At 34.3% G+C, this 27,488-nt stretch overlaps 1 protein-coding gene across 1 annotated transcript in view; it reads left to right on the top strand.

The window, feature by feature from the left end:
• mcf2l2 (MCF.2 cell line derived transforming sequence-like 2) overlaps positions 1-26,365 on the top strand; it is a 113,333-nt gene extending 86,968 nt beyond the window's left edge. The window contains 17 exon segments of the mRNA XM_051122421.1: positions 2,051-2,120; positions 2,217-2,309; positions 2,579-2,671; positions 3,310-3,435; positions 3,552-3,773; positions 7,475-7,567; positions 7,808-7,886; positions 8,259-8,313; positions 9,928-10,025; positions 11,299-11,394; positions 13,286-13,369; positions 14,182-14,253; positions 15,945-16,034; positions 16,289-16,404; positions 18,417-18,532; positions 22,392-22,486; positions 24,936-26,365. Of these exon segments, the coding sequence (XP_050978378.1) occupies positions 2,051-2,120; positions 2,217-2,309; positions 2,579-2,671; positions 3,310-3,435; positions 3,552-3,773; positions 7,475-7,567; positions 7,808-7,886; positions 8,259-8,313; positions 9,928-10,025; positions 11,299-11,394; positions 13,286-13,369; positions 14,182-14,253; positions 15,945-16,034; positions 16,289-16,404; positions 18,417-18,532; positions 22,392-22,486; positions 24,936-25,036 (1,699 nt within the window). The 3' untranslated portion in view covers positions 25,037-26,365.
• Positions 26,366-27,488: the final 1,123 nt, after the last annotated feature.

The raw sequence follows: 27,488 nt of genomic DNA, 5'->3' as shown, positions 1-27,488 counted from the left end.
AGCCCACGCTCCCAAGCCATGCAGAGCCCACACTTCCAAGCCACAAGTCCATAGCATCCACACCCTCAAGGTCAACAGACACCCCACTATCTACTGTGCTGCCTGTAATGGCTGTCGCCATTTTCAGTGTGTGGGCTGCATACTGTGCTCCAGAGGCCTCGTCTGTCCACGAGTCTGCTCCAGAGGCCTCGTCTGTCCACGAATCTGCTCCAGAGGCCTCATCTGACCACAAGTCTGCTCCTGAGGACTCGTTTGTCCACGAATTCACGCCTATACCTCCTGAGGTGTCAGCATACGCTGTAGAACCTCCTAAGGAGGTGGCGCCCATTAATGAACTCACTGCCACGTCTGACCATGAATCCACGCCGTTGCCTCCAGAGGTGTCAGCTTATGCTGTAGATCCTCCAAAGGAGGCGGCGTCCACTCATGAAATCACTGCCATGTCTGACCATGAGTCTGCGCCAATGCCCCCAGAGGTGGTGGCTCCAGCTGCAGAACCTCCTATGGGGGCGGCGTCCTATTATGAACTCTCTGCCTGTCATGCCACGGCCAAGGAAATCATCCATGAACACACCGCTCTGCTATGGATGTCACTAGTTCCATTGTGGATATCTCTGCTCCTGTTTGCTCTGCCTGCCTCGCCATGGCTCCCTGTTCTGCCTGCTCTGCCTGCCTCGCCATGGCTCCCTGCTCTACCTGCTCTGCCTACTCCACCATGGCTTCCTACTCTGCCATTGCTCCACGGCCCAGGTCCTCCAAGTTTCCACTTTCTGCTACTGCACCACAGCCCAGGCCCTCCAGTGTTCCACTGTCTGCCATTGCTCCACGGCCCAGGTCCTCCAAGGATCCACTGTCTGCTATTGCTCCACGGCCCAGGACCTCCAGTGTTCCACTGTCTGCCACAGCTCCATGGTCCAGGTCCTCCAAGGTTCCACTGTCTGCCACTGATCCACGGTCCAGGTCCTCCAGTGCTTCACTGTCTGCCACTGCTCCACGGTCCAGGTCCTCCAGTGCTTCACTGTCTGCCACTGCTCCATGGCCCAGGTCCTCCAGTGCTTCACTGTCTGCCACTGCTCCATGGTCCAGGTCCTCCAGTGCTTCACTGTCTGTCCCTGCTTCACGATCCAGGCCCACCTCCTCTACATGGACCTGGCCCTCCGTCCCACCCCGTTTTGCCTGTTCCCCCACCCTCCTGGACTGTTGTTGTTGTTTGAGCGCCAGGGGTCGCTCCTGGGGGGGGGGATTCTGTAACGCCACGCCAGCAGAGGGAGCCCTCACCCACTGACTGACTGTTGCTGCTCCCTCTGCTGCTTCGTTGGTTGCTTCCTGTTTGGTGGCCATAAAAGGAGGCCTACACCAAACAGGAAGCGCAAAGTATTGTTTTGCTATAGCGGACTCTACCAAGCGTTTTCCTGTTTTCATTGCCCTGTTTTTTGATTATCACGGTTTGGTTTCTTGTCATTGTTTTCCTTTGTTTTGTCTTGCTCATTGCCATAGTTTTGCCTCGTTTCATAGCCTTGTTTATTTGTTACTTTTCGGATTGCTCTCTCTGGTTTTGGACTCTGCCTGTTTATTGGATTTATGCTCTTGCCTTGTCCAGGATATTACTGTTTGTTTGGATATTGACCCTGCCTGTTTGACTACGATCTGTATAATAAAAGCTCACACTTGGATCTTACACGCTTCCTACGAGTCCGCATTACAATTTTATTCTTGTGATGCAAAGCTGAATTTTCATCAGCCATTACTCCAGTCTTAAATGTCACATGATCCTTCAGTAATCATTCTAATATGCTGATTTATCATTAGAATTATCTATGTTGGAAACAAATTTTGAACGACAGTGCATATTATATTATATTATATTATATACTTTTATGAAGCTTCTTTGCAGCTTTACTCTCTCTCTTTTTTTTGTTCCGTTGAAGAAGTAATTAATGAATAATGTTTTTATATATATATTCATTAGTGCCGTTTCCCTGCCAGTTGTCCTTTCATTTCCTTCAGCCATTTTTCTTTCTGTACTCATTGTTCCATTTTATTTTGACAGAACATTTCTAAAAGAGCTGGAAAATTCTGCTGAAAAGCCAGAGTTGGTAGGAACATGTTTTTTGAAGCGGGTGAGTACCATCCTGGAGATGTGGTCTGGGAAATACAGTACAGCTACAGTATGTAAAATGCAATCTTAATGCTTGTCTTCATCTGCTGTCTTACAGAAGGAAGAGTTACAGATTTATGAGAAATATTGTCAGAATAAGCCAAGATCTGAGGCTTTGTGGCGGCAGTGTGGGGACAGTATGTTCTTTCAGGTGAGGCTTACTATGGTAACTGTTTACTATTTTAGTATATTTTAAAATGTATTCCTGTAATCCAAAGCTGAATTTTCACATTTATTTTTATATTTATTTTTAGGATTTTTAGGACTTTGATAAATAGAAAGCTCAAAGAACAGCATTTATTTGAAATAGAAATCAAATTTTCTTTTAAAAATATCATTTTGTCACTTTTTCTTCAAAAACAGTATTTATTGAGTGCACTTTTAATGTCTAACATTTCTAATGACTTTTTATTGATGTAGGAGTGTCAGAAAAGGCTGGACCACAAGCTTTCATTAGATGCGTATCTGCTAAAGCCCGTGCAGAGAATCACCAAATACCAACTGATGTTAAAGGTAAGTCTTTTCCCATCTTTTTCTAGTTTGTTGTTTTTCTAGTTATGTTGCATATTGCATAGTTGTTGTATATCAAGGTGGCAACCTCACAGTTGACTTTTATTAATTTTAAAGAGATGAAAATTACTCACCCTCATGTCGCTCCAAACCCGTAAGACCTTTGTTCATCTTCAGAACACAAATTAAGATACTTTTGATGAAATCCGAGCTTTCTGACCCTGCATAGACAGCAACGCAACTGACACATTCAAGGCCCAGAAAGGTAGTAAAGACATCATTAAAATAGTCCATGTGACATCAGAGGTTCAACCTTAATTTTATGAATCTACAAGAAGCTCTTGGATTTCATCAAAAATATCTTAAGTTCTGAAAATTAATGAAGGTCTTACAGGTTTGAAACGACATGAGGATAAGTAATTAATAACATAATTTTCATTTTTGGGTGAACTATCCCTTTAAATTGTGCTAATATACTAACCCTAAACTTTCACTTATTTTTCATGAAGCTGTTTTCCTTCTTGGAGCCACAAAACCTGTAATACTGGATATTGGGGACATTTGAGCTTTGATACCTACCTTTCAATGTAATCCTCACTGAACCGTTTTTCCAGACATTTCTCAATCTGCTCATTTTACAGGAGATGCTGAAGTGTAGTAAGAACTCAGAGGGAACTGCTGAGCTGGAGGAAGCTTTGGCCACTATGCTGGACATCATCAAATCAGTCAATGACTCCATGCATCAGATCGCCATCACTGGTTTTGAGGTTACTCCACATTATGTTTATCACAATAATTTGCATGTTAAACAGATACGATATATGTAAAGGTCAATTTTTTGCTTTTGTGTCTGTGCTAATGTAAGTCTTGTGTGTGATTTCAGGGCAATCTGAATGATTTGGGAAAACTCCTCATGCAGGGGTCGTTTAATGTTTGGACAGACCATAAGAAAGGTCACAGTAAAGTGAAGGACCTGGCGCGCTTCAAACCCATGCAGAGACATCTCTTCCTTTATCATAAAATGCTTTTGTTCTGCAAGAAACGTGAGGAGACATCTGATGGCCATGAGAAATCCCCTTCCTACAGTTTCAAGCATTCATTAAAGGTGGGACAGACACCGTCACTGACTGTCAGATCTAACAGCACAGATTCGTGCCTAAAAGTTGTGATATGGTTGACGTCTGGCCGTACAGAATGAGCTTCATATTTAAACTGAAGGTGTATTTCGCTGTTGAACAATGTGGCTCCTACTTGTTTGCTAATTGTGACATCAGATGAATTAAAAAAAAAAAAAAAAAGTCCTTCTGGATCAGTGGTTCTCAACTGGTTTTGCAAGTTGGGACCTATCACATACATACACACACAAAAGAAGAAAAAAAGAAAAAGGGAAAAAAATACAAACCTTCAAACTATTCTGATGTTAGTTGCTATGACATTTCTAACTGATCCAACTTACGGTTTTCCAAAAAACAAAAACAAAAACAAACAAAAAAAAAAAATTAAAAATCATAAAAATCGCACAGACTTACATTGACAGAATGTTTAAATGAGCCTAGACTCTGCAAACTCCAACCGTCAAATTTCAAATTTATATTTAACTTAGTTTAATTCACAGAATTAGGACTTATTTAAACTTTCTGATACGAACATGTTAGCAACATGCTAACAGCATGCAAATAATGTTAAAAACGTGGTAGCAACATGTTTACAACATGTTAATCACATTAGAAACATACTAATGCTGGAAACATGATAACAACATGATAGATATCTGTTAATCATGCTAAAAACATGCTAATCGTGCAAGTAACATGCTAGAAACATGTTAATCATGCTAGAAACATGCTAATCATGCAAGCAACCTGTATGAAACATGCTAATCATGCTAAAAACATGTTAACAATATGTAAATCATGTTAAACACATGTTAGCATCATGATGACATCATGCTAGCATCACGTTTCTTTGGGAATTTAAATCCCGGTGGTTTTTACATGCAGGATGTGGCATATTAATCATTGATTATTATGGTGAATGACGTCAAGTTGACCATTGCAAGAGCGGCTGAATGAGGCATCTATACATATCTGTGGTTAATCATGCTAGCAACATGTCAACAACATGCTAATAATGTTAAAACATGCTAGCAACATGCTGACGACATGTTAATCATGATAGAAACGTGCTAGCAACATGCTATAAACATGTTAATCATGATAGAAACATGCTGTCAACATGCTAATCATGCTAACATCATGTTAGAAACATGTTAATCATGTTTAAAAAATATGTTAATCACGCTAGAAATGTGTTAATCATGTTAGAAACATGCTAGCAACAAGCTAATCATGCTAACAAAATGTTAGAAACATGTTAATCATGTTTAAAAAACATATTAACCATGCTAGAAACATGCTGGAAACATGTTAATCATGTTAGAAACATGCTAGCAACATGTTAATCATGCTACAAACATGCTAGCAACATGCTAATGATGTTAGAAACATGCTAAAAACATGCTAATCATACTAGAATCATGTTTTTGCATGTAGAAGCATGTAGACGCATTAATGTTAGAAACATGATAACAACATGCTAATAATGTTAAAACATGTTAATCATGCTAGCAACATGCTAGAAACAGGTTAATCATGCTAGAAACATGTTAATAATGCTAAAAACATCCTGAAAACATGCTAGCAACATGCTAACCATGCTAGAAACATGCTTTTAACATGCTAATCATGCTAACAACATGTTAGAAGCATGTTAATCATGTTTAAAAAACATCATGTTAGAATGTTAGAAACATGCTAGAGACATGCTAATCGTGCTAACATGTTAGAAACATGTTAATCATGTTTAAAAAACATCATGTTAGAATGTTAGAAACATGCTAGCAACATACTAATCATGCTAACAACATGTTAACCATGCTAGAAACATGCTGGAAACATGTTAATCATGTTAGAAACATGCTAGCAACATGCTAATCGTGCTAACATGTTAGAAACATGTTAATCATGTTTAAAAAACATGTTAATCATGCTAGAAACATGCTGGAAACATGTTAATCATGTTAGAAACATGCTAGCAACATTCTAATCATGCTAACAACATGTTAGCCATGCTAGAAACATGCTGGAAACATGTTAATCATGTTAGAAACATGCTAGCTACATGCTAATCGTGCTAACATGTTAGAAACATGTTAATCATGTTTAAAAAACATCATGTTAGAATGTTAGAAACATGTTAGCAACATACTAATCATGCTAACAACATGTTAACCATGCTAGAAACATGCTGGAAACATGTTAATCATGTTAGAAACATGCTAGCAAACATGCTAATCGTGCTAACATGTTAGAAACATGTTAATCATGTTTAAAAACATGTTAATCATGCTAGAAACATGCTGGAAACATGTTAATCATGTTAGAAACATGCTAGCAACATTCTAATCATGCTAACAACATGTTAGCCATGCTAGAAACATGCTGGAAACATGTTAATCATGTTAGAAACATGCTAGCTACATGCTAATCGTGCTAACATGTTAGAAACATGTTAATCATGTTTAAAAAACATCATGTTAGAATGTTAGAAACATGTTAGCAACATACTAATCATGCTAACAACATGTTAACCATGCTAGAAACATGCTGGAAACATGTTAATCATGTTAGAAACATGCTAGCAACATGCTAATCGTGCTAACATGTTAGAAACATGTTAATCATGTTTAAAAAACATGTTAATCATGCTAGAAACATGCTGGAAACATGTTAATCATGTTAGAAACATGCTAGCAACATTCTAATCATGCTAACAACATGTTAACCATGCTAGAAACATGTTAATCATGTTAAAAACATGCTAGCTACATGTTAATCGTGCTAACATGTTAGAAACATGTTAATCATGTTTAAAAAACATCATGTTAGAATGTTAGAAACATGTTAGCAACATACTAATCATGCTAACAACATGTTAACCATGCTAGAAACATGCTGGAAACATGTTAATCATGTTAGAAACATGCTAGCAACATGCTAATCGTGCTAACATGTTAGAAACATGTTAATCATGTTTAAAAAACATGTTAATCATGCTAGAAACATACTGGAAACATGTTAATCATGTTAGAAACGTGCTAGCAACATTCTAATCATGCTAACAACATGTTAACCATGCTAGAAACATGCTGGAAACATGTTAATCATGTTAGAAACATGCTAGCTAAAACATGCTATAAAGATGCCAAAAACAAGCTAATCATGTTAGAAACATGCTAGCAACATGGTAAAAAGATGCTATAAACGTTAATCATTTTAAAAACAATAATCATGCTAAAACATGCTAAAAACGTTAATCATGTTAAAAACATGTTAATTGTGTTAGTGGCATGCTAGCAACATGGTAATCATGCTAGAAACATGTTAATCATGCTAGCAACATACTAACAATATGCTAGAAACATCTGAAGTAAAACTAGAAATATCTGAAGTATTTTAGTTTAATATACAGCCATAATATTGTAAATAATCATTGCATAATTAAATAATCAAACAATACTTTGCATTGTTTTTCCCTTGCTAGTGTGACCCTGTCATACAATTTTGCGTCATTAGCGTCATGACTTACCTATAGAGCAATAATTTCCATCTAAATCATTATTATCAGTGTATCAAAATGATGAGTAGTGAATTAAATGTGGGACAAGCTAAAAATTAAATACATTTTAGATCATATTACATTTGATTAGGTGAGAAACTGATCAGTGATGTGTTTTTTTTTCCCCAGATGAGCTCGGTGGGAATCACAGAAAATGTAAAGGGAGACATCAAGAAGTTTGAAATCTGGTACAATGGCAGAGAGGAAGTTTACATCGTTCAGGTACAGCTCAGCGTCACAGGACACAAAATTGTGTTTTCTTAACATTAATCATTTTCAGAATACGAAGGGTCCAGTGTAAGTCTGTTATTGTATTGTATGCTGTTGTCAAAGTTCCTGTGCATTTTATAGGTCATCGATTATCATTTATCATGTTGTTCCATTTATTGGCCATGAGAGGGAACTGTTGTCCCATAGCAGGAAGATTCCCACCATTATAACATGTCCTGAATTCTCTGTCAGGCCCCTTCGATGGAAGTGAAGAACACGTGGGTGTCAGAGATCCGCAAAGTCTTAACAAGCCAGCTGGAAGCCTGCCGAGGTATTTCTGAGTAAACATTCCCTTCAACGCAGGTCTAATAAAGAAATCCTTGAGAAAACATGATTTATCATGTCACCACTTAAAATGACAACCTGAAACAACCTCAGCTTCTTAACTTTTTTTTGCATGAAAAGTATTTACACATTTCTCCTCAGTGCTTTGAAACACCTGAAGAGATCATCTGACTTTGTTGTGGTTCTATCTGATAGATGTAACATGATGTTATCTGAAGTTTTTAGTTTTCATGGTTGCTTAGTAAAGCTACTGAAATCGACATCAAAGACCAAACGAATCCTGGAGCTGTTTTGTGTGCTGTGTGAATATACTACGTGAACATCGAATAACCTCTGTATGACCTCTTTCACTGCATAGAAGCCAGTCAGCTCCATCAGAAGATTACGGAGAACATCTACCATGCTCCTATGAGGTATTTCATAGCCATTTTTAAATGAGCTTTTATCTAACTGGCCCCGATGTGGTTTACTGTAAAGTCAACTTACCTTAAGTTTACACAGGAGTCCTAGTTAAGCAACCATGGGTGTAGTTCTTATGTTAATGTTTGACGTCCAGAACGGTTTGATAAATCATATTGTACTTTAATAATAACAAAGCAAAAACAAAAAGCATACAAATATGTACTTATGGTGGATATAATGGAGTGTTTATGACTCACACTTCTGGTTAATGATATACTAAGCACATGTGTTATTCAGATTTCTAGAAACTATGTTATTATTTTATAGAAATATGTTTACTTGATCTTACATAAGAATATAAAGAATACATGACCACATCCTTATGGTTATTGAAATATTATTGTGTATTTAAATGCAGGCAGTGTTTCAAAAGTTTAGGGTCTGTAAGATGTTTTTGGACAAAATTAGCAACTTATTTTATGCTCCAGAAATCTATTATTATTATTATTATGAATGTTGAGAACAGTTGTGCTGCTTCATGTTTTTGTGGAATCTGTCATTCATTTTTTTTCTGAATTCATTGATAAATACAAAGTTCAAAAGAGATGCATTCATTTTTAATAGATACTAAAAAAACTGCATATGCATATATATACTACTGTTCTATGGAAGTCTATGGAAGTCTATGAGATATAAAGTCACAATTCTGACATTTCCTCAGAATTGCGTGATAAAAATTCTGACTTTTTTCTTGCAAATGCGAGTTTGTATCTCATAATTGTGACTTTTGTCTCACAAACACGAGTTTGTATCTCGCAATTCAGATTTGTTTTTTTCAAAAATGCAAATTTATCTCGTAATTCTACATTTTTTTCGCAAATGTGAGTTTGTATCTCGCAATTCTAACTTATTTTCTTGCAGTTGCAAGTTTATATCTCATAATTCTGACTTTTTTTCTTGCAAATACAAGTTTGTATCTTGCAATTCTTATTTTTTTTCACAAATGCAAGTTTATTTCTTCCAGTTCTGACTTTTTTTCTCAGAAATGCAAGTTTGTATCTTGCAATTCTGACTTATTTTCTCAGGAATGCGAGTTTATCTCATAATTTTGACTTTTTTTGCGAATGTAAATTTGTTTCTCGCAATTCTGACTTATTTTCTTACAAATGTGAGTTTATCTCATAATTCAGATTTTTTTTTATAACTGCAAGTTTACATCTCTTAAGTCTGACTTTTTTTCTTAGAATTGTGAGATATAAACTTGTAACTTGTTCTGAGTTATAAAGTCCAATTCTAAAGGAGGGAAAAAAAGTGTTTTCAGAATTGTGAGTTTATATATTTTAACTCTCAGAATTGCAACACTATTTCTCAGAAATCTGATTTTATAACTCGCAACTGCAAGTTGTGAGAAAAAAGTCGCAATTACCTTTTTTATTTATTTTTTTATTCAGTGGTGGAAACAGGCTTCCGAACTTGTGAACTATAGTGTATGTGCATATGTAGATTTTTAGTTTAAAATGTTTTTGGTGAAATAATTTGATGTAAGTGTTGAAATACTTCAGGGGCCACTGTATGCGTGCATATGCATATTCTTGTGACATTTGCATCTATTTTTTTATTGACAGAAATATGCGCAAAACTGCTCTCCGGCAGTCTGACTCTTCCAGTCCTGAAACAGGCTACAGACGTGGCGAAACAGGCCCAAATATGCGTCAGAAACGAGGTGAGAGCCTTAAAAAATCCCATATAAAACCTGCCGTTTCTCTAACCAACCAAACAATCAGAACTATTCGCCCTTCAGAGCCTGCAGCGGGTCAACAAGCACTCCGGATTCACGGTCATTTGTAGTGACAGGCTGTTTATCACAGAGTGATGTCTGTCTTCCTCTCTCCTACTTACTTTTTAACCATTTAGTGTATTTTCCTTAATTAGGCTATTATGTCTAATCTCTGCTGTAATGGCTGTTAAATTGCCAGTGGGTAATTGGTTAGTGGTAAGCACTTCAAAGCTTCATTCCCCTTGGCAAGGTATTTTGAGATGAAGCTCAGTTACGATACTGAACGTACTGTGCCGGGGTAGAAGTCCTGTGCCGTGTCGGTTGGTCTGACCTTGCCTGCTCTTGTGTACCTCACCGTGTGTTCATTGGCGTCTGAAGAGGTGGTTTGGGGTAAATATCGCTCAGTTTGGTCTTAGCTTGCTGTCAGGTTGCACATTTTGAATGAGTAAAGGATTGTGACAGGTGTTTAGTTCCTCTGAGGATAGAAGTCCTCTCTGTGCTGACCCAGCGCCCCTGACAAAGCCAGCCTGGAGGCAGAGGATTATGAGTCTCTGACCTGAGTTGGAGATGTTTCGCACTCATAAACATGTCTCACTTTAGTCTTTGATGCTTCTGAAACATCTGTTATGTTACAGATGTGGTTACCTGATGCTTTTGTTCAAAAGCCACTGCCAATGCAAGATCTAGAGAGTATAATATAATGCAGATTATTACATATTTACTAAGAAATTCCAATTATGATATTATGTGTAATATTTTACAATATTTAACACAATATCTACTCATTTGAGTTATCTATGGTGCTTCATGCTGTAGAGATAATGTACTATTTATGTATATAGCATTAAAGCGATAGTTCACCCAAAAATGAAAATTCTGTCATTACTTACTCACCCTCATGTCGTTCCAAAAGCGTAAGACCTGTGTTCATCTTCAGAACACAAGATAAGAGATTTTTGATGAAATCTAAGAGCTTTTATCTAGCTTTTATTTGCAGGTAATGTTTGCTTTTCTGCTGTATGGGGAAACATAACACCTGATATCACAATACAACAAAAACAGTATATATGTTTTTCAGTATATATGTTCTCCGTCATAGACAAAACAATTATTTGTCGTGACAGATCTATCTTGATCTCTTTTCTCTGCTGTTCACCTCACCTTCCTCCCTTTCTACCTGCTGCTTTAACCGCAGTGCTGTCCTCCTCTCCTCTTATAGCTGACGCTTCAGCCAGCCTCGGCTCAGAGCGATCTGCTCTCGCTAGAAAGCGCTTCACCTTACAGGGCCTGTCAAACCGCAGGTCTCTCCCTGCAGGTAACAGCACCGCATCACGGCTCATCTCTATTTGGACTCATCCATCATCTCATCCTGGTGTGTGCCTGTTGTCCCTGTTGTTAAAATTCATTGTCATCACTCTCTGTCAGTCGCCTCTGAGATCACTTATGCCTTTTTTCCGACATGAGTGACTTCTGAAAGGAGCGTGGCAACCTCAAGAGCTTTGTCATCGCAGAACATTTGAATTCTCAGAGGAATCTGAATTGTGTGCAAAGCAGGTCAGCCTCCGCTGAAGACAACAGAAGAATTGAGATACTTCAAGCTCAAGCAAACGCCATGGTGTAGTGTTACACTGAGCTTACAACGACTCTCTTGACATGTTCAAAACAGTATTGGCATTTTTGAGTAGGATGTCCATACATCCATCCATCTATCCATCTATCTATCTATCTATCTATCTATCTATCTATCTATCTATCTATCTATCTGTCTGTCTGTCTGTCCGTCTGTCAAATAATTTGTCTGTCGATCTGTCAAATGATCTATCTATCTATCTATCTATCTGTCTGTCTGTCTGTCTGTCTTTCTATCTATCTGTCTATTTATCTATCTATCTGTCTGTCAAATAATTTGTCTGTCAGATTATCTATCTATCTGTCTATCTATCTATCTATCTATCTATCTGTCTGTCTGTCAAATAATTTGTCTGTCGATCTGTCAAATTATCTATCTATCTATTTATCTATCTATCTGTCTGTCTGTCTGTCTGTCAAATAATTTGTCTGTCGATCTGTCAAATTATCTATCTATCTATCTATCTATCTGTCTGTCTGTCAAATAATTTGTCGATCTGTCAGATTATCTTTCTATCTATCTATCTGTCTGTCTGTCTGTCTGTCAAGTAATTTGTCTGTCAATCTGTCAAGTTATCTATCTATTTATCTATCTATCTGTCTGTCTGTCAAATAATTTGTCGATCTGTCAAATGATCTATCTATCTATCTATCTATCTATCTATCTATCTATCTATCTATCTATCTATCTATCTATCTGTCTATCTATCTATCTCTATCTATCTGTCTATCTATCTATCTAACTATCTGTCTGTCTGTCTGTCTGTCAAATAATTTGTCTGTCGATCGGTCAGATTATCTATCTATCTATCTATCTATCTATCTATCTATATCTGTCTATCTATATCTGTCTATCTATCTGTCTGTCTGTCTGTCAAATAATTTGTCTGTCGATCTGTCAGATTATCTATCTATCTATCTATCTATCTGTCTGTCTGTCTGTCTGGCAAATAATTTGTCTGTCGATCTGTCAAATTATCTATCTATCTGTCTGTCTGTCTGTCTGTCAAATAATTTGTCTGTCGATCTGTCAAATTATCTATCTGTCTGTCTGTCTGTCTGTCTAATAATTTGTCGATCTGTCAGATTATCTATCTATCCATCTATCTATCTATCTATCTATCTGTCTGTCTGTCTGTCTGTCTGTCTATCTGTTTATTTATCTATCTGACTGTCTGTCTGTCTGTCTATCATAATTTGTCTCTGTCTGTCTCTCTGTCTGTGTCTGTCAAATAATCTATCTATCTATCTATCTATCTATCTATCTATCTATCTATCATCTATCTATCTGTTTGTCTATCTTCATTAGATGACTTACTATCATCACTTTGTTTTGGTACATAGAGAAGTAGAGCAAGAGATCAACAGGACAGTAATTATAGAAAGCGGGAAAATGAGAAATGACGTGAAGCTCGAACTCTACCACCCTTATGAGCACCATTGCTAAACATAGCTAACTTTAATCCACCTCAAATAGGTTTTCTCCGCATACATCCTCCTGTCTCTCATTTCACCACTTCATCTTGTTTTCTCTTAAATCAGACTAACTACTAACCCATCCCTGCCTTTCACTCCAGAACCCACGCCTAAGGAGACAGAGGTCACACGCCGCTTTTCTTTAGCCTCAACCGTAAGCTCCGCCTCTGCACCGCGCACTAAAGGTACAAAATCTGGTTGTGGTTTTACTTGGGTGCAGGGTCACCTTTGAGCATGTTTCTAAATTGTTTTAACGGGGGTAGAAGAGTAATAACCCACCTGCACTGCAAGCGACACGACAAACTTGAGCACTCCCATTATGTTGCATGCTTGCATATTCTAGTTTGCTAGCTGCATTGTTGGCATGCAGCTTTAAATCGTTTTGATAAAACCTGTTCTGTGGTCATAATGTACCAAAATGACCAAAAAGTATCTGATACCGGTTACCAGTTAATTATGTTGCTACATGTCCTGCACCACAAGGGTCTGGGTGAACCTTACTCAAAAACTGAGAAAGTCCAGTGGCCTCATTACACCTCGTTAAAGCTGGGCCTTTTACTCAGAGACTGGCATTTTTTCATATTTTACTATGATCCTTTGACATCCCAAGCTTCTTCATTACAGCTCGTATGAAATGTTTGAAATGCATAGAATCAAACTGTGCACTTCAGAGCAAATGAATCCCCTAAAAAACATGAAGGGACAGCTGCATTGAATAATAAATACTGTCTCTTGATAAGCTGACATTTGGGATGTTGCGTGACATTTAGCAGTGTAGCCCTGCTGCGCAGCTCTGGGAATGTGAATGAGAATTTAGATGCACATGAGCCTTTTGTTTCCCGTGGCCCCATTATTCTCTTTTATTGTAATGAAAGCATCGCAACTGCAGGGGAATAATGAAAGATTATTGTGATAATTAATCTTGGATGGATAGGTTGAGAGATTGTGATCGATGAGCTGGACTTCCTTTCTAACAGAAATGCATGTTTGTGCTTAGTTCCTCTCTCCTCTAGCCTTAAGAGCAAGAGGCATCAGATCAAGAGCGACCCTACGCCGTTTGGCTATGAAGGTACCACGTGGACTGCACAGCATGTTGCATGTTGAACACAGTCCTTGTAAGATGTTTGTGGGTTTGTTTTTATTCATTTATTGTTTGTAGTAAGTGGCCAGATGGGTTTTTTTTTTTTTTTTTAAAGCGACAGAACACTGTTTGCAAAGTTAAAGAATCTGGAGTTACCATGCAAGTACCCCTTTTATTTTATTTTGTGTTATTATAATAAAAATAATTTAATATTTATTTTTTTACATGCATTTATGTAGCAGAGTATATTATTTTCAATTTGTTTGTTTTTTGTTTTTTTAATAATTTACTTTACAAATGTAAATGCATGCAAATGCATTAATCAATTATTTTACAACTTTTATTATTATTACTTTTATTTTTTTATTTACAAATTTATATTTGTTTATTTGTTATTGTTGTTATTCATTTAAAAGTGTATTTTAAACATTTATTAATATTTATTTCTGAAATTATTTTGAAAAAATAACTTATTTATTATTTATATTCGTTACAGTGATCAACACAAAAATTCGAAAAAAGATTCGATTTCGTAATATTATTATAATTTATGTAATATTTACATGTATTCATTTAGCTAGTGTTTATCATTTTATCATTATTAATATAAAAGTGTATTTTTTAACACTTATTAATATTATATTACAAAATTATTGTGCAAATAATTATTTATTATTGTGTTATTTATTATTTACATCCATTACAGTGATCAACACAAACATGATTAGATTTTAATATATGTATATTATAATGAATAATGTAAAATGTACATTTTATAAATATTATTATTATTAATATTAATTTAAAAGCTTATTTTTAACATTTATTAATATTTACTTCTGGAATGATTGTGTAAATATTACTTTTCATTATTTATTATTTATATCTATAACAGTTATCAACACAAAATGATTATATATATATATATATATATATATATATAGCAAGTGTTTATCATTTAATAAATTGTATTATTATTATTATTATTAAAACTTAATTTGTTTTTACATGTAAATAAGTTTTTGGACTTTTTTCTTTTTCTTTCATTGAATATGTTTTCTTTCCAATAAATAAATAAATAAATAATTTATTATTATTGTTATTTTATTATTTATTTATATTTATTTATTTAAAAACAGAGATTTAAAAAATGTACAGTTATTATAATTATACAAAAATACATGGCCAAACATTACTGATTTGTAATTTCCAACCCATTCTCACAGATGCTACCAAGACTTTACTAAGAATTTGTGAAAAAGCCTTGTGTGTAGTTGTGCCTGCATTAATCTTAACCATCAGGCTATCAGATTTCATTTGCTACTGGTTTTGTTTATCTGATCCGCATTGGAAATGTGTTTTTGCTTGCGCCGTTGTGTTGGTGTTTACAGTTCATATACGAGCATGTATCATCCTCCAAATCAAGCACTTTTCCTTCCTTTCTTTGAGCGGTACCTTGTTTTATCATGCTCTCTCTTGTTGAGATAAGGTTGTGTGTAGTTTTCTTAGGTGCAAGTGACTTCCTGTGGTTTTGGTTTTTGTTTTCCTGTGAATTGTTTTTTATGTTTTTCCGTCAGTTGACTGTTAGCAATTCATGCATGCTAATGTGCGGTTCGGTTTCACCTGCAACGCTACCATTAAAGAGGTCATGTTTGATAAGTCAGTGAATTTTCTCACAGACACCATGCGAGGTGCACTTCCCGCTGAGAGCAAAAGTAAAGGTACTGCCGGTACCAAGCCCGCTGTGCCAAGGTCTGCGTCTCAACCAGGTAATCATGTGAAAAGAGGCAGTGATATGCCAATCATATTGGGTTCTCTCGGGTGTTTTCGTCTATTTTCATTCCTCATCCGATGCCTGACGGTGACAGAATCCGTCAGAGTTATTTTCATTGAGTGCCTGAACATCTTGTCTTCCTTTCACAGATGATTTTTCTGGCAAACTCGAGCACTAGACTATTCCCTGAGCATTGTCTCTCATAAGGGTTTTACTGAATGATGTTAACTCATGTGTACCGCTTTCCAGGATGGAGTCAACGGCGTCTCCCATCAATGGACGCTGAGGATTTTGAGACCATTCCATCAAGTGCCGAAGAACTCTCCATTTCCTCAGATGGAGAGGATGAAGGACAGAACAAAAATGTATGTGTCTGGGACTACGACGTCTTTACCCACACGCCTGTCCTCATGTGTTCCCCTTAAACCTTTCAAATGTGTAATCTTAAAGAGATCATTGTTTACACTCTTATGTCATCCCAAACTATGACTTTCTTTCTTCTGTGGAATATTATTTATACTTGCAATTACTATATCAGTTTATATATGCAATTTGCAATTAGTTGATATTTGACATTATTTTAAATATTAGTTCTAATTTTTTACAAACATTAAATATTTAAATAGAATATTAAGTTTTTTTTTTTTTTACTAAGAAATTCGCAAGAATACCAGTAGTTTGAATTTATACAGTTTAAACAATTACAAACTAAAGAAGATACTTAAAAAAATATCTCAGGGTCCAACGTCATTTGACATCACTGACTTTCAAGATGTCTTATTTTAAAAAAATATTTATACTTTTACATTTTAATTTTAAAAGTAAAATGTTCACATTTATTTAATATGCTATTAGTTTAAATGAGTATTTTTCACACACATTAAATATTATCATAGAATATTAAGTTTTCTTAAGATTTTTGCAAGAATGCCAATAGTTTGTAGTTATGCCATTTAAACAATTGGTTACAAAAAAAAGTTCTTTGTACCTCGTTGTCTTTTAAAATATCTACTTCTCACGTTTTTTTTTTTTTTTAAATAAGTATTTATTTTTTTCATTTTTAATTTTGTTAATTTCATTACTAATAATTTTTGCAAGAATACCAAGTTTGAAATTATATAGTTTAATTTAATTTGATTCAAAAAAGAAGATATTTTGAAAAATGTCACAAGGTCATTTGACTTCACTGACTTTCAAAATATCTTATCAAAATATTTTTCGAAATATCTTACATTTTCATTTTAAAAGTATAGTTTTTACATTTATTAAAAAAGATTTGATTCATTTTACCAATAGTTTGAAATTATATAGTTTAAACAATTTGTAAAAAAAAAAAAAAAAAATATATATATATATATATATATATATATATATATATAATATGCATTATATGTAATATGCATTTTAACATTATTTTTAATTAGTATTTTTCACACATTAAATATTTTCATTGAATATGATGTTTTCTTAAGATTTTTGCAAGAATGCTGATAGTTTGTAATTATGCAATTATGCAGTGTAAACAATTTGTTACAATAAATAAATAAATAAACATTTTAAAAAATGTCTAGGGGCCTGAAGTTCTTTGGACCTCACTGACTTGTAAAATCTTCTTTTCATAATGTTTTTACTTTCATATTTTCATTTCATTTAATTAATTTCATTACTAATATTTATATATTAGTATTAGTACTTTGCAAGAATACCAATAGTTTGAAATTATGTAGTTTAAAAAAAAAACATTTTGGGGAAGGTCCAGTGTTGTGAGAGCCTTTTTCAAATTATAATATATTTTTTTTAAATATCAATCACAGGGGGGGAAAAAGAGAGTAAAGAGGTTTGAAATGACATGAGGTTGAATAAATGACTATTTTCACTTTTTGGTTAAATTGTCCCTTTCAGGTAAGAAGCTAACAAACAAAAAAGTCCCAAAACTGGAAGATTGTATAGATTTTAAGGGTGCTCAGATAAAAGATAGGCTCTAGCAATGTTTCACAATTAACACAAAAACCAGGTCAGATTATCTTAGACTCTTAAACACCCAGAGGAGTTTCTTTCTTTAATCCTTCTGCTTGATGCATGAGGAGAGGAGATCAGCTTCAGTAAGGAGGCTTAATAACAGCTACGAAGCGCAAAGTCAGTCAGAACCTCTTTACCAGTAGCCAGAGGGAATTAAATGTCACATACATGCTTCCTACCACCAGAGGGCAGCCTTGAATAAACAACTGATAAGATTTCTATTGACTGAACACACACACACACACACCCCCACTGCATGAGTCTATCTTTCCTACCCATTTCTCCCCAGTTCCAAGTAAAGCCAAAAAATGGTGCCATGACCCAGAAATAAATCATGCTCTTCTTTCTTTCTCTTAAGGGGGATAATGATCGCTATCAGGTGCAGCTGACGTACGAGTCAGGTACCGCTCAAGAAATTTCCGTGGAGGCGGGGGATTTAGTACAGTTCCTAGAAGAGTCAGAGAACGGCCACTGGTAAGTAATGAGTACAGTCACCATCCAGATACTGTACATTCTCTCAGGCGTCCCACACTGCAGTCGTTCAAGATGACTTCACTAAAGACCTGACAGTCACTAATGTCACTCTCTTTTTTTGAGATATCGGTTATTGTTGGTTCTCAGACTATCACTATTCTAAGCTTTTGCTTTAAAACCCCACAAATTCAAAATATGACTTCATAAAAACATGGTCAGTATCAGTAATTTTGCCATTCTCCAAACCATATTCTAGAAAAACGGCTTATTGGACAGCTTAGAAATTGGGTTAATGATGTGATTTGCTTTGTGTGTCATTTATTTATTTTTTAATTTTGTAATTTTATTAATTTTATTTAATTTAATTTTATTTCTATTTTTATTTTTGTCCAATTCTATTAATTTATTCAAAAATTAATTAATGTAAATGTATTTATTCAAATAATTTTTTTTCAGGGTGATGAAAAAACAGCTGTCCTGTGCCATAATAAATAAAAACTTGTATTAAACAAATAATGAATAATTAATTATCTTTAAAATAAAACCTTATTTTTCAGAAATTTTACCAAGAATACTTCACTGCTTATTAATATTTAAAAAACCCAAAAGACATGTACTGCAACCAACATGCAGAAAAAAACATGAAAAAAAGCATAAAACAGGAAATTATATAACAACTATCAAAAGACTATCAAAAATCTGTTAAGATATAATTTGACCTTTTTATGTCACAGTTGTTGATGCTGTAAAATGTCATGTGGCAAAAACTCTCCCAAAAAACATGATATTTATGGATTAATAGTTCATGATATTTGTTTACATTTTTTATCTTGAGAAATATTTAAAAAAAATAAAAATAAATAAAGATTAAGATGATTAAGTACAATGTAATTATGTTGGGTTATTACACCACATGAGATTTTCAGAGTTGTTAAATTAAAACTTCTTTAAAAAAAAAAAAAGTCAAAAACACATGAAACCATTTCGGAGTGTATTTTTAAGAACTTGGCACATGTGTCTTATTATTGTTATTATTTTCTTCATAATGGACACTCTTATTTATCGTTTACCCAATTGCCTCCAAAAGCCAAGATGGAAGCAAAGTTTCATGGGGGTCTAATGCACCCCCTTTTGGTGCCAAATACCAAACCTAATCTGCACTTAGTAACATTTCTAAAATGAAATGAAAAGCCAGCAGTATTCTGAACTACCTCATACATATTTAATCTTGAAAACTGTCTCCAGTCATTTTCAGCGCTTGAGTTTCTGCTTTGTAAGTGTTTCAAAGTTTTCTTTGCTCACCAATCAACCCCCTCAAACCCTTCATAAGAAGTTTTTTAGGCTTTCATGGATGTGGATGTTTTGACATTGTGCAGAGCCGAGCTAAGTTGAGGTAGCTGGCTTCACATCTTGAGCCAAAGGATGCTTTAGAGTTTGCTCAGTTGTGTCAGGAGTGTATGCGATACGAAACTAGTCAAAAAACTTGTTGTGCTTGTGCTGTTTTTTCTGTATTGAAACCGATTGAAAAAATCACAACATACTCCCAACATCCCGCAGTATAATCAGTGAACCTCAAAATTTTACTGCTGAACTTGCTCCAAGTAGGACATGTTCTTGTGCTGGTTCTGGAAGATTATTCAGATCTGCTCTCATAGAAATCAGGGAATAAATGGGCTTTTTTTTTTTAATTGACAAGCTATTTTATTATTAACCCCCAAAAGTAATTTAAACATAAAATAGAGGTAATCAAATATAATCATTTAATTTACAATATGGGCTCTGCAGTACTTAGGAAATTATCGACTCCTCACAATATAACGGCTTGCATTGTTCATTTCCTCACTTCAAGTAAAAGTTTCTGAGCCTCTAATGGGAACAGGTTGATGAGAGAAATATTATATTTTATTGCTTTTGCATTTACTCACAAAATTTTTGCATTCCCCTGAGGAAATTTGAATGTGTTGTTCCTCCAATAAAATTTTGCTTGCAAATCATAGTTTCTTGGGAAAACGCAAAGTTTTGCAAGAAAACACTACACTTGCAAGCAAAAGCAGTGTTTCTTGGCAGAGTACAAAAGTTTTCCAAGAAAATTCAAAAGTTTTTAAAGAAAATGCAAACGTTTTGCAGGAAAAGCTACAATTCTGTAAGCAAATGCAGTGTTTCTTGAGAAAAAAAAAAAAATTTGCAAAGAAATTAATGTTTTTAAAGAAAATGGAAAAGTTTTGTCAGAAAGTGCTAAAATTTTGTAAGCAAATGCGGTGTTTCTTGGGAGAACAAAAAAGTTTTGCAAGAAAATTCCAAAGTTTTTAAAGAAAACGTTAAAAAAATTGTAAGCAAATGCAGTGTTTCTTGGGAAAACAAAAAAGTTTTGCAAGAAAATTTTAAAGTTTTTAAAGAAAATGTTAAAAAAAATTGTAAGCAAATGCAGTGTTTCTTGGGAGAACAAAAAAGTTTTGCATAAAAAATTCTAAAGTTTTTAAAGAAAACAAAAGATTTTGTAAGCAAATACAGTGTTTCTTGAGAGAACAAAAAAGTTTTGCATAAAAAATTCTAAATTCTAAAGTTTTTAAAGAAAACAATAAAAAATTTGTAAGCAAATGCAGTGTTTCTTGGGAGAACAAAAAAGTTTTGCAAGAAAATTTTAAAGTTTTTAAAGAAAATGTTAAAAAAAATTGTAAGCAAATGCAGTGTTTCTTGGGAGAACAAAAAAGTTTTGCATAAAAAATTCTAAAGTTTTTAAAGAAAACATTAAAAAATTTGTAAGCAAATGCAGTGTTTCTTGGGAAAACAAAAAAGTTTTGCAAAAAAATTTTTTTAAGTTTTTAAAGAAAACATTAAAAAAGTTGTAAGCAAATGCAGTGTTTCTTGGAGGACAAAAAAGTTTTGCAAGAAAATTCTAAAGTTTTTAAAGAAAACGTTAAAAAAATTGTAAGCAAATGCAGTGTTTCTTGGGATAACAAAACAATTTTGCATAAAAAATTCTAAAGTTTTTGAAGAAAACAAAACATTTTGTAAGCAAATGCAGTGTTTCTTGGGAAAACAAAAGTTTGCAAGAAAATTCTGAAGTTTTTAAAGAAAACGTTAAAAAAATTGTAAGCAAATGCAGTGTTTCTTGGGAGAACAAAAACGTTTTGCAAGAAAATTCTTAAGTTTTTAAAGAAAAGAAGTTTTGCAAGAAAATGCAGTGTTTCTCGAGAGAACAGAAAGTTGGCAAAAAAAAGCTAATGTTTTGCAAGCAAATACTGTTTCTAAGGGAACACAAACATTTTCAGAAAAAAACAAAGTTTCTCAGAAAAGCACAGGTTTTGCAAGTAAATGCAACATTTATGTGAGGAATGTGAAAGTTTTGCAAGCACATTCAAAAGTATTAAAATACAATTTTTCCTCACACCTCATTTTTTGGTCCCTTTAGGGGCTCCATAAAAATGTAATAAAACCAAACTGCATTAACGTAGCCAAACCTGTCACTATGGTGGCCTGTGGTGCACAACACAATAAAATATACAGAGCAAAGACAATTTTAAAATACAACAGAATTAAGCCACAAAACAACAGAAATGCTCCTGACCACAAGAGGGCAGTGTCAACCTGGAAAATCAATATTGTTCAAAACTTGACTTTATAGATTAGTTTGTGCATTGCAATACACTGTCCCGGATCAGATATGGATACTATCATGCTCCAATCCATGTTCTTTGTGTTCGCCTGTTTTTCTGTAGTGTTGCGGCCTAGTTTTGTCACGTGTTGATCTTATATTGCTTTGTGTTGGAGGCCAAGCAGTCAGCCAAGCACATGGAGGGTTCTCTAGCTCAAAGCTGTAACTTCGTGCACCAGATGAACACTGTCTCTCATGTTCTAGGCTAGTCAAGAACCTTAGAACTCAGAAGACAGGACTGGTGCCGCCCACTGTCCTGCAGTCCACAGCAGAGGGAGTAGACCTTTACAGTAACTCTGGTACCGCACACCAATCCCAGGACGAGCAGTAGAAGGGCATGACTGACATCGCTAGACAAATTTATTCATAGCTGACAGACACATACACTGCTAGCTGCTGTACTGTATGTGGATGATGTCTTTTATGGCGATGCATTAGATGATGCACTTCGACCTCTGATGTCACTCAGTCCCTTCTCACTCAAACACACACCTCACATGTGAATGCACACAAGACACCGTCGTGAGACAAACCGGCTGTAATTTAAGATCTAGGTCAGCGGACGGCGAGACTGACGGAAGCACCTGTTTGCGCAGTCTGCTTTTTTATAAGAGGTGTGCATGACATCACCTCCACAGGCATGCACTTCATTCCACGAAGCCTTGGTGCGCTCACGATGCAACTTTCAGTCTTGTTTGTCTGGTTTTCTCAAACTCTTGCTGTCCTATAATAGCAAGGCGCTGCTTATTTCCTTCAAGCTTTGACTAAAAACAGAGGCAGCTCTGGACTCAACTATAAGGATTTTTGCCCTGTTAGCATTTTACATATGCATCTTTAAATATTTTCTATTTTAATTTGTTTTAAAATGTAATGAAAACAGTTGAATAGTATTAATTTATGCAAAAAAACAACTAAAACAACTTTTGAACAGTAGTGTAATGTAATATACAGTAGCCAACATTTGAAGTGGATAAAAAAAAAAAAAAAAAAAAATAATAATAATAATAATAATAATAAATAAAATGAAAAATTAATAACTAAGTAAATATGTTTCTTTTCCTGCCACACAATTTAGTATGGTATTTATGTGTTCTTGGAAAAAAAATGAAAATTACATTATATTATTAATGTAATTGTGACAAAAAAACTGAATATATTTTTAGTTTAATTAGAATAAAAAGTTATATTTTCTTTATAAAACGTGCACACAAACATGTAGAACAATGTTAGAAAAATGCAATTACTAATTAAATAATAATTAATAATAATAAATAAATAATAATAATGTAATTAAATAAATGTATATATAATATATATATTATACAGTATTAAATCAATATTATATTATTATTAATTAATATATGTATATATTATATATTATTATTAATATATGTGTGACAGGGAAAACATTTAAATATATATTAAATATATATTTGAATAAAAAGTTACATATTCTTTATAAAACCCATGTGCACACACGCACACAGAAAAATGTTAGAAAAATATATTTGCTTTATGAATATTGTATTATATTATATTAATATATGTGTGACAGGAAAAACTTTTAAATATGTTTTTGTTTTAATTTGAATAAAACGTTACATTTTCTTCATAAAACACATGAAAAGACAGAGAAAATGTTAGAAAAATATATTTATGAAAAATGCATTATATTATTATTATTAAGACATGAAAAACATTTAAAAATACATATTTGTTTTAGTTAGAATAAAAAGTTACATTTTCTTCATAAAACATGCACACACAGAAAAATGTTACAAACATATATTTATGAATATTATAATTAATATATGTGTAACAGGAAAAACATTTAAATATATTTTAATTAGAATAAAAAGTATAATATGCATGTATGCGCACACACACACAAAAAAATATATTTACTTTATGAATATTATATTAGATTATATTATTAATATATGTGTGACAGGAAAAACATTTAAATATATTTTTATTTTAATCATAATAAAACATCAAAACTAAATTTTCTTCAGAAAATGCATGAAAACACACAGACAAATGTTAGAAAAATATGTTTATGAAAAATGCATTATATTATATTAATAATACATGTGTGACATGACAAAACATTTAAATTGCTATCTATTTCAGACAGAATAAAAAGTTAAATTTTCTTTATAAAATGCATGCACACACACTCATAAAAAATGTTAGGAAAATATATGTACTTAATGAATATTATATTATGTTCAATTATATAATGTTATTTTATATTATATATTATTTCACAAAATGCATGTAAACACACTGTTTAGAAAATATATTTACTTTATAAAATGATATATGTTAAATAAAAAAATAGTATTTTTTAAAATTAAAGTTAGATTTTCTTTACAAAAAATATATATATATATATATTATTGCTTCATCTTTATCATCTTATAAATCCATCCTTATTGTTGAGCCTGCTGCTCAATACACTGTACTGTTTGTATGCTCACTTGCTGCGCTTCACGCTTCTCCACCTTCGCTCACCGGCAAGAACAAAATGCCCTCATCCCATTTAAAAAGACGTAAAGCACAGGAATAACTCTGAAGGTTTGCGTCTTTGTCATGCCTATTCTGTTTTCTTGTATGGACAGATCTTGTCCTTGCTGTGATTGAATGCTGTTGCAAGGCCTGGTTTTATTTTGCCATCTGTTACCTGTTGCTCTCAATAGAAAAACCTGTATTACGTCACTCAAGTTCTCATTCTCTGCTTTTTAGATATTTTCAGTGACCTCTGCACCGCTGCCCTCACCGACACAGAGGAGGCGGACGACAGCGCCGGGACGTATCCCGCACAGGACGGCAGATTTAAATGCTGAACTTGCCGTGTCCTCGCTTTTCTTCATACTCAACAACAGCTCGATATCCTTTGTTATACTACACAGACATCTGCTTCGCTGAAGGAATAGTTCTGACCGATCAGAACGGATTCCAGTCATTTCTGGCCTTCTCCGGCGCTGACGTGACATTGACAACATTCTGTAGTTGTGAGTCAGAAATTCAGCATGCAGCCTTCGCTCTTTCACTCTGCTGTGCCTTAGCAGCAAACGCAGGCGTTTTTGACAAGAAATATCCGGATGTCTGTGAACGCCGGACGCTAATATCTGCACCGAGGTTGCCATTTGAAAACACACTAAGAGGAAGAGACTCTACACCATTCTGTCCTGCTGAAACGTTCACTGAAATGCTTTTAAAGGGGCAGTTCACCCAATAAATGAATGTTTATTATTCACTCACCCTCATGTTTTTTCAAACCTGGATGAATTTCTTTCTTCCGCTGAACACGAAAGAAGCTACTTTGAAGAATGTTGGTGACCAAATTGTTTATTTTGTTCCCCATACTATGAAAGTCATTGTTCAGTGTTCATTTTTGGGTGAACTGTCCCTTTAAATATACTTGATTGTATATTGTTGTTTATTGCTTGTTTGCCTATGAGACTGTTGGTCAGAAACACAGCACTTTTGATGAAGTAATATTCTCTAATGTACAATATTTATACTCTTTTTATATTCCAACATGGAAGCCATCTGTAAAGCTTTGTTCCTCCGCCGTTTGTAAAGCTGAATATCTTTGATCTTCTTCAAATATTTGCCTCTACTTGATATAGTCTTCTTTATCATGGTCTGGTTGTACATAATCTCGAAACGTAGTAAAAATGTGGAATATTTACTCTGGAGAGTTCATAAAATATGATCATAGTAGCATAAATATTCCAGCTGTACTGTAAACGCATCTGATACTGTTATTTTACAGTATTGCTCATGAATGTTGTCGGTTTGTGCTAAAAAGAATACAGAAATCAGATGTACTGTATCCTTCCTGCTTTGACATGAAGAACTGGATGAGTTTGACAGTGAATGTAGTGATGATGCCAAATGTTTCGTCTCATAACCGCCAATATCCACTTATGATTGCGATTTAAAGATGGTGTAGTTCACTTACTTACCGACTTTCTTTATGTAAATATCTAAGCACAAAGATTTGATATTGAATGCAGATGTGATTCTTGGTAGTATCAATCTGTTCATATATATGTGAATATTTTGCTTTTTAAAGCTTCCTTCCAATATTACAGCTGATGTGAATATGTATTACATAACTATGTACATTTCCAAATGCATTATGAAATACATACATTATAAAACTTTGTCTATGAGTTTGACTACTAAACTTCAACCAAAAACAGCTTGGATAGCTAGAAAATGTCATTTCTTCTTAAGAACCTTCAGGTTGAAAACTGTGCTCCATCAATCTGTTTTAGTTCTTTTTAGAAGCTTTTTTTTAAGGGAACATTCACCCCCAAATGAAAATTCTGTCATTAAGTACTCACCCTCATGTCGTTCCGAACCCGTAAGACCTTCATTCATCTTCAGAACACAAATTATGATGAAATCCGAGAGCTTTCTGATCCTGCGTAGACAAAAAACGCAAGGCGTTTAAGGCCCAGAAAGGTAGTAAAGACATAGATAAAATAGTCCATGTGACATTAGTGGTTCATCCATAATGTTATGAAGCAACGAGAATACTTTTTGTGCGCAAAGAAAACAAAAATAACTTTATTCAACAATTTCTTCTCTTCAGCGTCAATCTTTGACACGAGGGTTGCACAGAGTAATCGACTAGTCGACTATATATCTCCGCCATGACGCTTTAAAGAAGTTCACTTCCAGAACTAAAATTTACAGATAATGTACTCACCCCCTTGTTATCCAAGATGTTCATGTCTTTCTTTCTTCAGTCGTAGAGAAATTATGATTTTTGAGTAAATCATTTCAGGATTTCTCTCCATATAGTGGACTTCTATGGTGCCCCTGAGTTTGAACTTCCAAAATGCAGCTTCAAAGGGCTCTAAAACGATCCCCGGCAGAACGATTGAGGAAGAAGGGTCACATCTAGCAAAACAATCGGTTATTTTCTAAAAAAAAATTACAATTTATATACATTTTAACCTCGAACGCTCATCTTGTCTAGGTCTTTGGCGTTAGAGGTTAAAAAGTATGTAATTGTCTTTTTTTTTTTTTTTTTTTTTAGAAAATAACCGATTGTTTCGATAGATAAGACCCTTATTCCTCGGTTGGAATCGTTTACAGCCCTTTGAAGCTGCATTTAAACTGCATTTTGGAAGTTTAAACTCAGGGGCACCATAGAAGTTCATTATAAGGAGAGGAATCCTGAAATGCTTTCCTCAAAAAAACATAATTTCTTTACGACTCAAGAAAGAAAGACGAACATCTTGGATGACAAGGGGGTGAGTACATTATCTGTAAATT

Source organism: Labeo rohita, chromosome 11 (assembly GCF_022985175.1).
Source record: "Labeo rohita strain BAU-BD-2019 chromosome 11, IGBB_LRoh.1.0, whole genome shotgun sequence".
Lineage (NCBI taxonomy): Eukaryota > Metazoa > Chordata > Actinopteri > Cypriniformes > Cyprinidae > Labeo > Labeo rohita.
Note: the sequence above shows the minus strand (reverse complement) of the source record. Positions and strands in the feature narration are given on the sequence as shown.